At 36.2% G+C, this 13,447-nt stretch overlaps 1 protein-coding gene across 17 annotated transcripts in view; it reads right to left on the bottom strand.

Moving 5' to 3' along the window:
- Positions 1-9,018, bottom strand: part of dlg1a (discs large MAGUK scaffold protein 1a) — a 144,193-nt gene extending 135,175 nt beyond the window's left edge. For 5 of the 17 annotated variants that reach the window (XM_048199790.1, XM_048199794.1, XM_048199795.1 and 2 more), the window contains exons 1-3: positions 8,349-9,015; positions 8,068-8,199; positions 4,570-4,745 (exon numbers count right to left, since the gene is read on the bottom strand). In XM_048199790.1, coding sequence (XP_048055747.1) covers positions 4,570-4,745; positions 8,068-8,199; positions 8,349-8,367 — 327 coding nt within the window. In that variant the 5' untranslated portion in view covers positions 8,368-9,015. Of the gene's footprint in view, positions 1-503; positions 586-697; positions 857-4,569; positions 4,746-8,067; positions 8,200-8,348 lie in introns of those variants that run through there. The other 12 variants (XM_048199793.1, XM_048199788.1, XM_048199792.1 and 9 more) reach the window with 5 other exon arrangements.
- Between the last annotated feature and the right edge of the window lie 4,429 nt (positions 9,019-13,447).

Genomic DNA, 13,447 nt, shown 5'->3' with positions numbered 1-13,447 from the left:
AAGATATGAATGACAACAGTTAACTGCTTTGTTCATACAGCACTTATCAACCTAAACAGCTCTCAAAATTCCTTTGTGAGTCCTGAAGACTTAAGGGAGTCACTTTAGTTATAAAATGAGGTTGTGTAACTCTTATAACTGCCTATATGGAGACATCCTGAATATTATTATTAAATCTTTGAGAAATTAAGCTAAAATAAATAAATAAATAAATAAATAAATAATTCACTCCCCATCTCACTTTCTAACTAAATAACAGCCTAGTCAGTGCACACTTCACAGTTTGATCACCTTTTGCAGCATTTTTTATTAAACTGAAGATAAATAACACACAGATAGACAGACAGAACTTTGTGAATACTCATTTGAAGCAATTTCATGTCAAATAAACAGAATCTGTAGGCTAAAGCTCTAGCCATAGTACTGTAACTAATGACCTGTATATTAAAATACTCCAAACAGTACGAAGAACAATGTAAACACGCATATGGATGCCTTCTTACCTTTGTGCTAACGATACATAAACAGTCCATTCTTCAGAGCGCGACCTCTCAGCATCTCATTGCAGCTGCTCTAATCCTGTCGCTAAAATATACGAATGCATATGCATGAAAGCATTGTGCGCGCGACATGAACTTACTCTCAGTTGAGCAAACAACGAACGAATCCATATACTCAGAAGTCAAGTTTGCATCACCTCGTGTTTCCTTTCAGCGGCAGCGCGTCGGGGATGCTGAGGAGGAGGACGCCTGCACTCATATTGACGCGCGTTCAGAGTTGATAAGAGCACCGCGGGGAGACCGACCAGCATAATGTGCTCCCCTCACCTCTGGACTCGCGCGCTCCAACAGTACGTCACTGTGTGGGTAACCGCGTAAGGAAAAACGCCTCTGCCCTCACTCTACCGTTTCAACATCAACAGTGAACTTCGGGTTTTTACAATGAAATAGTGAGGGGGGTCGCTAAATGTTTGAGGATCACCGTCATCTCAAACAACAACGAAAGGATGTAAAAGTTCAATTATTCTGCACCAAGTTTGTGATTAATTGTGTTATGCTGAGATATAGGCCTACTTCATCTTTAAAAATGTATTCATGTAAATGTTAAATGGTTTTATCTTTATGTCAAGCCCAAGGGAGATACAAACTTTAAAAATTTACAATAAAAGTAATATAATTAAGAAAAAACATGCCATTGTATTATTTGCATTCTAGTGTGTTGGTAGCCTAAATACCAATACATACGTTTTAATGCGCTTTTAAAGGGTAACAACAGCAGGAAAAGGTTCATTGATTATCATGTAGACAAAAAGCGCAAACTGGTCGATAATACTGATCCCCAGCAGTCCTTCAAGCTGATTTTTCTTAACATTTCTAAAGCTACTGCTGCCCTTACAAAAGGTTTAAGCTTCCTATTTAAGGAATTGTTCCATAAATTTATCCAGAAAGCTATAGTAAAATACTAAAATATTTGAAAAGCTTAGGTTGTTTTTAACCCAGCATTTCTTTTTTACACTCTAAAAAAAATGCTGGGTTAAAAATAACCTAAGCTTTTTAAATATTTTGGGTTAAATGTTTGACCAACCTGCTGAGCAGTTTTATTTAACCCAATTATTGTTTTAAAAGGTCCCGTTCTTCGTGATCCCATGTTTCAAACTTTAGTTAGTGTGTAATGTTGTTGTTAGAGTATAAATAAAATCTGTAAAATTTTAAAGCTCAAAGTTCAATGCCAAGCGAGATATTTTATTTAACAGAAGTCGCCTACATCGAACGGCCAGTTTGGACTACATCCCTCTACTTCCTTCTTTAATGACGTCACTAAAACAGTTTTTTGACTAACCTCCGCCCACAGGAATACACAAGAGTTGCGTTTGTAGAGTGTGTTTGTCGCCATGTCGTCGAAACGCTGTTATTTTCATCCCGCAGTCCAATCACCGGGTCTGATTCCGGCTCAAATTGATAGGGTAAAATTAAAGACATGTTTACAATAACACTGAGCGCATGCATCTCCACGTTATGGTAAGAGGCGTGACCTTTCCGGGCAAGGTTCGCTCAGAGCCATAGAGAGACGCTAAGCTGCTGTCGAATCACAACACAGGAACCGCTGGCACAATCAGAACTCGTTACGTATTTCTGAAGGAGGGACTTCATAGAACAAGGAAGTCATCAGCCCGTTTTTATGACAGTGGAAACAGCGGTATACAGATAAGTAAATTATGTGAAAAATACTGTGTTTTTTTTTTTACACGCGAAACATGAACACATGTTATATTGCACACAATCAAAGCTTCAAAAAAACACGAAAAACGGGACCTTTAAAATTACTATATGGCTGGCTTAAAACGAACCCAAAATAGTTGGAATTTAAAAATCAGATACACAAGTACTAGAGGCAACAATAATAATCAAAAATGTGAAGATTTATTAATAAGGAATTTAATAAGTGTTTATTGTTTAATTATTATTCATTAATTTTATTAATAAATGTTAATTTCCAACATATTTTGGGTTCATTTCATGCAAGCAATACAGTAATTTTTAAACAGTTGAGTTAGCCGAGTTACCCAGCAGGTTGGGCAAACATTTAACCCAACCACTGAGTTAAAACAACCCAATTGCTGCGTTTGTCCATTTTCAACCCAACTTAGGTTGTTTTTAAAGGATTGGTTCACTTTGAAATTAAAATTAGCCCAAGCTTTACTCACCCTCAAGTCATCCTAGGTGTATATGACTTTCTTCTTTCTGATGAACATAATTGCAGAAATATTAATAAATATCCTGACGCATCCGAGCTTTATAATGGCAGTGATAGGGATCAATGAGTATGAGCTGAAGAAAGTGCTTCCATCCACATCCATCCATCATAAATATGTTCTCCGCACGGCTCCGGGGGGTTATAAAGGCCTTCTGAAGCGAAGCGTTTGTGTTGTTAAAAAATATTATATATATATATATATATATATATATATATATATATAGACACAAATTATGACCAGGCCAGACCGCCTTCCGTATTGAAGTTACGAAGAATGTGTAAACTGGCATCACGTCAGTTACACTTTTTCCGTAAGATGAATAGGGAAGGTGTAGGACGTAAGCTTTGTGAACTGCAAGAGCTTTACACTTTCTGCATACGTTGAGTACAGAAGGCGGTTCTTACACAAACTAATCACTTCGATTCAGAAGGCCTTTATTAACCCCCTAGAGCCGTATGGAGTATGTCTATGATGGATGGATGTGGATGGAAGCACTTTCTTCAGCTCATACTCATTGATCCCTATCACTGCCATTATAAAGCTCGGATGCGTCAGGATATTTATTAATATTTCTGCGATTATGTTCATGAGAAAGAAGAAAGTCATATACACCTAGGATGGCTTGAGGATGAGTAAAGCTTGGGCTAATTTTTTTACATTTCAAAGTGAACTACCTTTAACCTAACATTTTTTAGAGTGTATAAATAATACATTTTATTGTTTAAGTTGAAGAGCTATTACATTAAACTTAAAAATATTTTACTGATCATTAAATATTTTTCTAGGATGTAGGACTCAATTAGACTTTCTTATATGCTTTCAAATCACTGTGGAGAGACAGAGGTTTGAAGAAAAAAAAATAAAACACCACAAAGCTATAAGCACATTCTCTGTGCTAGACTGCGGGTGGAGATGTGAAATTCATCTACATTCAAACACTCATCTGATTCATTTGAGACTTCATAGAAATGAGAGTGCTTGTTAAAACTCTTTCTATCCACAGTGTGGCAGATTACTTGCAATCCCAACAGAAGGAAAGTCTACCCACTCTCGAAAATGTGAGCAACAATTTAAATGAAAAAAGCATGACCAGCCCTTATCCAATTTAAATGAGAACATTATTAAATAACAAGATAACTCTAAATATTCTGCACTTAGTGTCACAGAGCTCCTATGGACTATTTTAGAGTAACGCATTTAAACTGCAATCAGTTTAGTCAAAGATTTAAATCTTCACACGTTCTGCATCAAGCACTTTAATTAAGAGGCATTATATCCTCAGTTTTTTCAACAAATACTGGAGGTTTTATAGTAGATTCACCAGAGCTGAATCATTACCACGACGTTTAAAAATGACATTATGACATTACGACGTGTCTCTGAATGATCTTACAAATACAGATACCAATCATAATCCAATATCTATAGTGAAGCAATATAATACTCACAATCATTCCGTTTTTGCCAAATATCAACACAGTTCAAAAAATGAAGATCATTTAATTTAAATTTTTGACACAACATTACCAGTTACCTTGTCTATTTTTAATCCGCCAATGAAAATAGTCTACAAACCCAAAGGAGGATCAACATTGAGCAACACGGTAGTGCTGTTTTGTTCGGAATGAATCAATGGTTTTCAATAAATCATTGAATGAACAACAACTGCTTCCACAAGAATAAAGAATAATTGATTCTTGTTTGTTTCAGCATCAGCAATGGTGTCATAAATGGCAGCACTTACCTTGCATGCAGAAAATCAATAACAACATTCAAGATGAAGCACATACAGTATAACATAATATTCCGCTTACCTCTTCGCTTTGAACATGGATGTTGGGTACAGTTTCTGTTGGTCCAGTGGGGCTGGGAGGGCCGGAGAGATTCCATTCATTAACAGGAGGAAAATGTTCTCTGGTTTTAAGGCTTGATGGCTCTATGGGCTTATCCTCATTATCCTGGAGGCTCACTTCATAAAATTCCTGGATATCTGAAAGAATTAACAGGTTGTAGTGAAGTACATGAGATTATGAAGCCACCAAAACAGCTATAATCCCTACAAATGTTCACAGAATCAAACTTTTATGAAAATACAAAATGCACACTATTCACCTTATGAATATTAGAATGAATTTGTACCCATTTTGCAGAGACACACATGGCCATTAAGTGTAAATGGAATTAGCATAACTCCATTACAATATGTATGAATAAAATTGCTTTTAAAAACAAAATGTGCCCTATTAGTTGTAGCCTGACACTTCTCTGAAGTAAAATATGATTGAAGAAAAATTGATGATAAAATAAGTCCTAGGAGCACCCAGGAGCACATTTGCTCATAAGCTAAAAAGTTATGAGCACATTAAAACACTTTAAGGGCACAATGCAAATGTATCAAATAATGATTTTACATTCATAAATGGATACAAGGAGACATTTACAAGCAAAATTATTAATTTATTAGAATACAAAAGTACACAAGGTTTTCAAATATTTCTGCATTAAATAATTATGTGAGTACAGAGTCAGGCAAGAGCCAGCCAGGTTTAGTTATTCAAAAATAAAACCAAGTAGGATGTTTTAGATTATTTTTTTCTAAAAACCTTAAGATTAAATTTGTATTTACTTGGTTAAAAACCTTTTCAAAAGTATCAACAGAATAAAAAGGGGTAGAAGAATTACAGTCCAGCAAAATGTGTTTAATGAACAGTGGATTCTGACCAGATTAACACTTTGGCGAATTTTCTCCTGATAATAAAAAAATTATGTGCGAGTCTTGAGTGTCCTATCCGGCATCGTGTGAAAATGACTTGATCCCAGTGATTATTAAAATGGAATATATGTTTTTCCCAACATCAAGATGTATTTCATGTAATTTATTGGTAAAGCACTTATCCTATTCCAATTGCTATTTATTTTTGGTGGATGTATTTAATGTTGGTCTCAGATCTGTGAAAGGTATAGAGCATTTTACTGGTTCTGCAGATAGGCCTGATGTTTTTTTTTTTTGGCAGCCCTCTTTGACATCATGCATAAAGTGTTGGACATTTTAACCGGTTGATGGAAAAGTATTCTTAAAATGCATTCTAAAAATCGTAATAAGAAATTATTTTCAAGTGCTCACCCTCATGCTCCTAAATGCATTTTACAGTTTGCACACATCTATTTTTAGTCGCAAATGCAAGGGAAACGCTCGCACTGTTGAGCCCCGTTTATGTGTAGATTTTAGATAAGCCAAGCTTTTTGTGTCTGGATCTAATATAATCTTTATAAATTACAGTTCAGTTGCATATTTTTTCATGGGATATTATGTCGAAAATGTCTAGCCGTAGAAGTTCAGTGCTGGTAACCAGTCAATTGCTGGATTGCAGGTGCAATTGTACACTTGAGAAAGGCATGTGGCTCTGGGCTGACTGTCCTTGTCAAAGGTATTGTATAGCATTGTAAGTCGCTTTGTATAAATTCACAATGGATAAATGGCTACAGACTACTGCTATTTACGCCAAAGATATATTTTAGTGTCAAGTGCTATTACTGCTAATAAATGGTTTTTAAAAAAAATGACTGCACCAAAAAAGGATCCATCTATTGACCATTACGCCACCTTCAACACAGCAGTGCAGAATTTATTTGAAAATGTAAACGGAATTCATCTTTACATTTTTGTAAAAGTAGGCTGCACTGCACATCATGTCTTCCCACACACAGAGCAGCAGACATGCATGTAACACACTAAGGATTTCTGTGTGCACTGAAGTGAGATTCTGATTAAATGTTTAAAAAAATAACATTCTTTTGGCTTTTCAGATATACTGTGGAGTACTTATGCATGTTTTCAGACTAAAAGACTCAGATGGACAAATAATAACACCATGAAACATTTATACTCTTTATGGTTGTTAACAGCACTTCCCTGGATTCATGCAGAGATCAGGCCAAGCAAAATGATGAGAGTTCAAATCATGGAAAAATAATGGTAAGAATGAGTTGTAACCCTCTGAGCACAGCATAACTGGAAACTAAATAGAGCAATGATGCATTTCAAATACCTCTTAATTAAGTATTGAGGGATTTAAGTATGCACCGCTGTGCTTTGATTTGTCAAGTGCTTATAGTAATTGAGGACATATAAAGATGAGATGTTCAAAATTACAATAAGGCAGGCCATGCTACCGTTAACAGTTTACAACTGCCAAAATCCATCTATCAAATATCTCACCACAACCGTTTGAAGATGCACACTAACACTGTACACAGGGCATGCAGTATAAAACAAATACACAAAAACATTTCAAGTTATTTCTGGATATGTTCCATTGGACTTTGTAACAGTAAAATGCTTATCACCACTTCCATTTTATCTTAATTACCTAAACTCCCAAAAGAGCCAGCTTAAAAAGGGAAATTCAAAGGATTTTCCCAAATTGACGAAAATGAGACCAATTACTTGAAATGACTGAACACAAAAAATTGTTTAGACTACGTTCTCAGCAAATACAATCCAAGGCACTTTTTGACAAACACATGACCTGTTATATTTCCATTACTTGTCCATGCTTTGTGATTACTGGATAAGGTCTTTTTTTTTTAAATAATTTAACATAGTGACTATGCCTGCAAAAAAACACTAAGCAAAAGTGCAGGAATGCCCATAACTTTAAAATGCTTTCCATGAGCATGGAAACCCCTCTTTCTTAAAAATATCTCTTAATTGTCATTCGTGACCCTGGACCACAAAACCAGTCATAAGTCGCACGGGTATATTTGTAGCAATAGCCAACAAAACATTGTATGGGTCAAAATTATCGATTTTTTCCTTTATGCCAAAAATCATTAGGGTATTAAGTAAAGATCATGTTCCATGAAGATTTTTTGTACATTTCCTACCATAAATATATCAAAATTTTATTCTTGTAAGTAATATGCATTGCTAAGGACTTCATTTGGACAACTTTAAAGGCGATTTTCTCAATATTTAGATTATTCTGCACCCTCAGATTCCAGATTTTCAAATAGTTGTATCTCGGCCAAATATTGTCCTATCCTAACAAACCATACATCAATGCAAAGCTTATTTATTGATGTATAAATTGACCCTTTGTGGTCCAGGGTCACATTTGTCTGAAAAACATTCCCACAAGTTTAAAATGCTGTGTGCAAACACCTTAATTTGCAATGCTGATTTAATACATCACTGAACTTGTCAAACACAAATAGCGTTGAAGTCAAACCTGTTCCACCATATCAGCACACAAGACAATGTTAAGAAACTTCCCCAAGGAAAACATAAGGTTGTTCTAGCAGCAACTCACCTATAAGAGCCTGGAAGAGTGTACTCTGAAATATGTTGATGACTCTCTCAATTGAAAGTCTGAGATGAGGGTCTCCAGTCTGACTGAGTTTAGTTCTGTATTCCTCCAGAAGCTGCAGTGCCCTCTGAGCATCTGAAAATTTCATTATAAAACACTACTGAAAAACACTGGCCAAACACATGACGCGTCTTAAGAAAAAAAATAAAGATTTTTTTCCATAACTTATAACTCATTCATATATTGGCTATAAGTTATTTCTATACATTTTAAAGAAACCTCACCTTTCTTTCTCACTGGCATGATCAAGACTCAAAAGATTCAAAGCCTCACACTGTTTAAAAGGCGCCTGCTGCTGTAAAGCATTGGAATGAATGACCGATCGCTTTCACTTTCAGTCGCGTCACTTTGATTTAGCAGTGATCAACAATCACCGGTGATCGCTGACCGGGTCAGAGTGACATGTGAGAGTGAAAGCTCAATATCAACAGTCCACCAATACAATAAAAAAACTACAAACGACCACTTCACTCATAATCTGCTGTCAAAGGCGGCAGGACCCCGTAGACACTTTCATACAACTCTGGACTTATACCAACTTTCTGCAGACGAATGAATGGACTAAATCAGAAAATCGCGGTGTGAATTGCAAAGATTTAGAAAAACTGCCTCCGATATGTTGCAAGTGAAGTGGTAGAATAGGCAGAAATACTAATAATCCTTGTTGAAGTGCAAGTAAAGTTCACTCGCAGACGGGTTGCCGTCCATACATCTCTCCCTTTCCTTACTGACTGGAGTCCTGGATCCCCACACGTCCGTAATCGAAACTTCTTCAACGCAACACTTCCTCTTTCTTCTAGTGTGCCCGAATTCCCAAACTTTCCTGCAAAATGGCGACCTTGATATGCAAACAGATCACATGATCGACTGATCTACTGCCTTCCCTCTGCGCTCAAAGGAATCAGCGCTCAGGTTTCTTCACTCAGCTGCTGCGAGAAAGCAGCCGGTAAAAGAGGTCTTTATTAAGTTTATCCTTACTTTAAGTAATGAAATCTGGAGAAACTATATAGCTGAGAACCATAGACCATCAGTCTGGTTCAAATATAAGCTTGCTGTGGTGTAGCCAACTATATTTTATTTTAAAACCTAACCAACAATGACATTTTTTGGTTATGTATAACATAGGGCCTACTTTTTATATTTTATTTAGGCTATGTTGTTATATGCAATCCTTCGTTTGTTTAACATTTAGGTGAAGAGTAGCTAAAAATTGTGTGACATCAGATCAATCCTTATAATCCATTGGCCTTTTTCTGATGATGAAATGGCTGTGGTTTATAGTCTCTTGAATGGCCAGCTGGAATTATCAAAATCCTGCTTTACTTACTGATTGCAAGTACTGTCACCCAGGACTATAAAAAATGAAAGGCTTCTTTGTGATTTCATGTACTTACACACATCAGTTATGTTTCTATTATTTGAGTGGCGTTCTAAGAGCCCTTTTATATTTAATAGCCTATATTTCACAGTTTGTTTACATTTTTTGGTGACAAGTAAAGCTTAATGCTTTGTCTTTTTTGGAATTATTTTCATTGACGAAAAAATATAAAAAATAACTGGTCAATGACATGCAAACAGATCACATAAATGGTCAAGTTTTCAATGTATTAATAACTTTATGTATGTTAACTAAATATTACATATTACAGTAACACATTTTTTACAATGAGCAATAGATTTGTTGCAGTATTTATTATTTTTTGTTAATATTATTGAATAAAAAATACAACTGTTCATGTTAGCTCGGTTTCATTAACAGACACAACTTTAGATTTTAATAATGTATTACTAAATGTTGATATGAACATTAACTAAGAATAATTTTTAATTGTTAGTTTAGTTTGTTCATGCTAACTAATATACTACTAATGTTAAAGGGATAGTTAAAGGTGCTAAAGAGGATGTTTTGTTTTATACATTTTTGCAATATTACTTGAAACTGTCTTTACTAACTGATAAAACACTATTTATTAGGTGCACTGAAAGGAATAATATTAATATACATCATCTGTGCACGAGGTAGGGCCTTAAAAACATCAGCCAATCGTTTACGCAATCATCGCGTAAACGATTGGCCCTCTGGCTTGTCAATCACTGCCGTGACGTTCCTTGTGAGAGACGTGCGCGGCTGCGCGCTCCAGTAACTTTCCACACTCCACAGGCGCCGCATGCAATGTTTTTGTCAGGAGACAGGAGTAACAACTGCAGATTACGAGTTACTGCGGTGAGTCCGACATAATGAATCCACTAACACGACACAGCGAATGCCGGTGGTAAACACTCGTGTTCCAATACTCGTGCACGAGTTTTGGGAGGCGTTCCCTTGAAAACTCAGTAACTTTGGTTTCTCAGTCGACGAAAAGATCCTCTTTAGCACCTTTAACCCAAAAATGACAATTCTGTCATCATTTACTCACAATCAAGTTGTTCCAAACCTGCATGAATTTCTTTCTTCCGCTGAACACAAAAGAAGATATTTTGAAGAATGTCGGAAACCAAACAGTTGTTGGACCCCATTGACTTCCATAGTATTTTTTTTTTTTTTCCATACCATAGTATGGAGGCAATGGGGTCCATGTCCATCAACTGTTTTGTTAACCATATTATTCAAAATATCTTCCTTTGTGTTCAGCAGAAAAAAAGAAATTCATACAGGTTTGGAACAACTTGAGGATGAGTAAATGATGACAGAATTTTCATTGTTGTGTGAACTATCCCTTTAACAAGGAACATTATTGTAAAGTGTTACCCATTACTCAGTGACTCCAGAATAATATTTGAATAATACATTCACAGAGATGCCTATACTTCTATAAAAAAAAAAAAAATCTGCCCTGGTCACACATTATATATGCTCATTTATTCACTATCTGGATCATTTTAATTAGCATGCGTTTTAATCGTTCAGTATAACAGTTTGTTTCAGATGAGGCATTTTGTCGTAGTATTTTGCATTGTGGCATCAATCAAAGGCACACTGTTACCACCAAAGACAAAGTCTGGCTAAGTTTGGCTTTTGTTAGTTGTTTTGTCCTTTGAAATGGCTTTTGTCATCTGAATCTTGTGAAGGGTGGATGTCGAGTCACAGGGTGCTGTCACATTGCCACAGTTTGGGTGGGGTGAAGTTTGCCACACAAAAAACAGTGGTGTCTTTCTTAAACGCCCATAGAGTCAGAGGTTATTTTCCAGAGCATTTCATACACAAAGAAACTATGGTATGAATGGCTGTACGAGCAGACAATTTTCACAGATTTACAATGATTCATTGATGAAAAATGTGCACAAGCCAACTGAATACTATGAGTAGTATTTCCACAATTTTGACAAATACTTCTGCTGCCCACACAGTTTGACAAGCCTAGTCTTGACTTGTTGTAGTGTCTGGTTATCCCTAGTAATGTATTCTTACTATACAAATTCTATTGCACTATTCTGTGGAATCTGATTCCCACAGCATTGCTTATATAGTAAATAACCCATGCACATGAAATTGAAGTAAATAATGATATAGTTAATAATACTTGAAACCCCAGTTCACCTCTAATATGCATGTATCCTTTTGATATTTTAATGATTTATGGAAAGTTACTTCTAGATTTTGTGTTGCTTTAAATAAATAGAGCTTTCATCCTTCGGCGGTTATGTATAATTACAGTTGCACACACCCTCTGCTTTCTTTGGAGGCATGTAAGTGAAGAGCCTTGACATGGAATGCATGGCTGTAACCGGACCTGAGCACTTCTAACCCTTCATATTGAAACCAGGGGGCATTACGCAATATACACATCAAGTGGATTGTCTAATAATGTACAGCATTTTAAAGTATGGATATGTGTATTAGATTCACATAGATCCAGAGCATACATTTCAGACAACAGACCACCCACAGTCCATTCACTGACTTTCAGATGCATATTGCACTCAAAAAAACAGGTGTGGCCAAGTTATTTTTTTCTAAGTAGGCTAAGTAGTCTTTGCATTCAAGTTCTAAGTCAAGTCCCAAGTCATGACAGGCAAGCCCAGTTAAGTTTCAATAGCAGTCAAGTTTCAAGTGTTAAAGGGATAGTTCACCCAAAAATTTAAATTCTGTCATTAATTACTCACCCCCATGTCGTTCTACACCCGTAAGACCTTCGTTCATCTTTGGAACACAAATTAAGATATTTTTGATGAAATCAGAGTTACAATATGACTCGTCCATAGACAGCAATATAATCACCACTTTCAAGGTCCAGAAAGGTACTAAAGACATTGTTAAAACAGTCGACGTGACTGCAGTGGTTCAACCTTAAAGGGTTAGTTCTCCCAAAAATGAAAATTCTGTTATTTATTACTCACCCTCATGCAGTTCCACACCTTCGTTAATCTTCAGAACACAAATTAAGATATTTTAGTTGAAATCCGATGGCTCCGTGAGGCCTCCATAGGAAGCAATGGACACTTCCTCTCTCAAGATCCATAAAGGTACTAAAAACATATTTAAATCGGTTCGTGTGAATACAGTGGTTCAATATTAATATTATAAAGCGACGAGAATATTTTTGGCGCGCCAAAAAAACAAAATAACGACTTATTTAGTGATGGCCGATTTCAAAACACTGCTTCATGAAGCATCGGAGCACAAATGAATCAGTGTGTCGAATCATGATTCAGATCGCGTGTCAAACTGCCAACGGCTGAAATCACGTGACTTTGGCGCTCCGAACAGCAGATTCGACACACTGATTCATTTATGCTCCGATGCTTCCTGAAGCAATGTTTTGAAATCGGCCATCACTAAATAAGTCGTTATTTAGGTTTTTTTTGGCGCTCCAAAAATATTCTTGTCGCTTTATAATATTAATATTGAACCACTGTACTCACATGAACCGATTTAAATATGTTTTTAGTACCTTTATGGATCTTGAGAGAGGAAGTGTCCATTGCTCCCTATGGAGGCCTCACGGAGCTATTGGATTTACGAAGATTAACGAAGGTCTTACGGGTGTGGAACGGCATGAGGGTAAGTAATAAATGACAGAATTTTCATTTTTGGGTGAACTAACCCTTTAATTTTACGAAGCAACAAGAATACATTTTGTGCGCAAAAACAAAACAAAAATAACGACTTTATTCAACAATATCTTCTCTTCTGTGTCATTCTCATACTTTGTTTACATCCAGCGCTTCCAGGCTCTACGTCAGAACTCCGACTCATTACAAAGTCCCTTTAAGACAAGTCGGTGTCCATCTTTGAAACGCCTCTCGGGCATGCAAGTGAAGCACCTATCTTTTTGAATAGGGAAACATCAAATTCTCCAATAATGTGCATGCGCAGTCCTAA

The sequence above is a fragment of the Megalobrama amblycephala genome, linkage group LG8, assembly GCF_018812025.1.
Source record: "Megalobrama amblycephala isolate DHTTF-2021 linkage group LG8, ASM1881202v1, whole genome shotgun sequence".
NCBI classification, from domain to species: Eukaryota; Metazoa; Chordata; class Actinopteri; order Cypriniformes; family Xenocyprididae; genus Megalobrama; species Megalobrama amblycephala.
The sequence above is the reverse complement of the archived record's forward strand: the minus strand, read 5'-3'. Positions and strand labels throughout refer to the sequence as shown.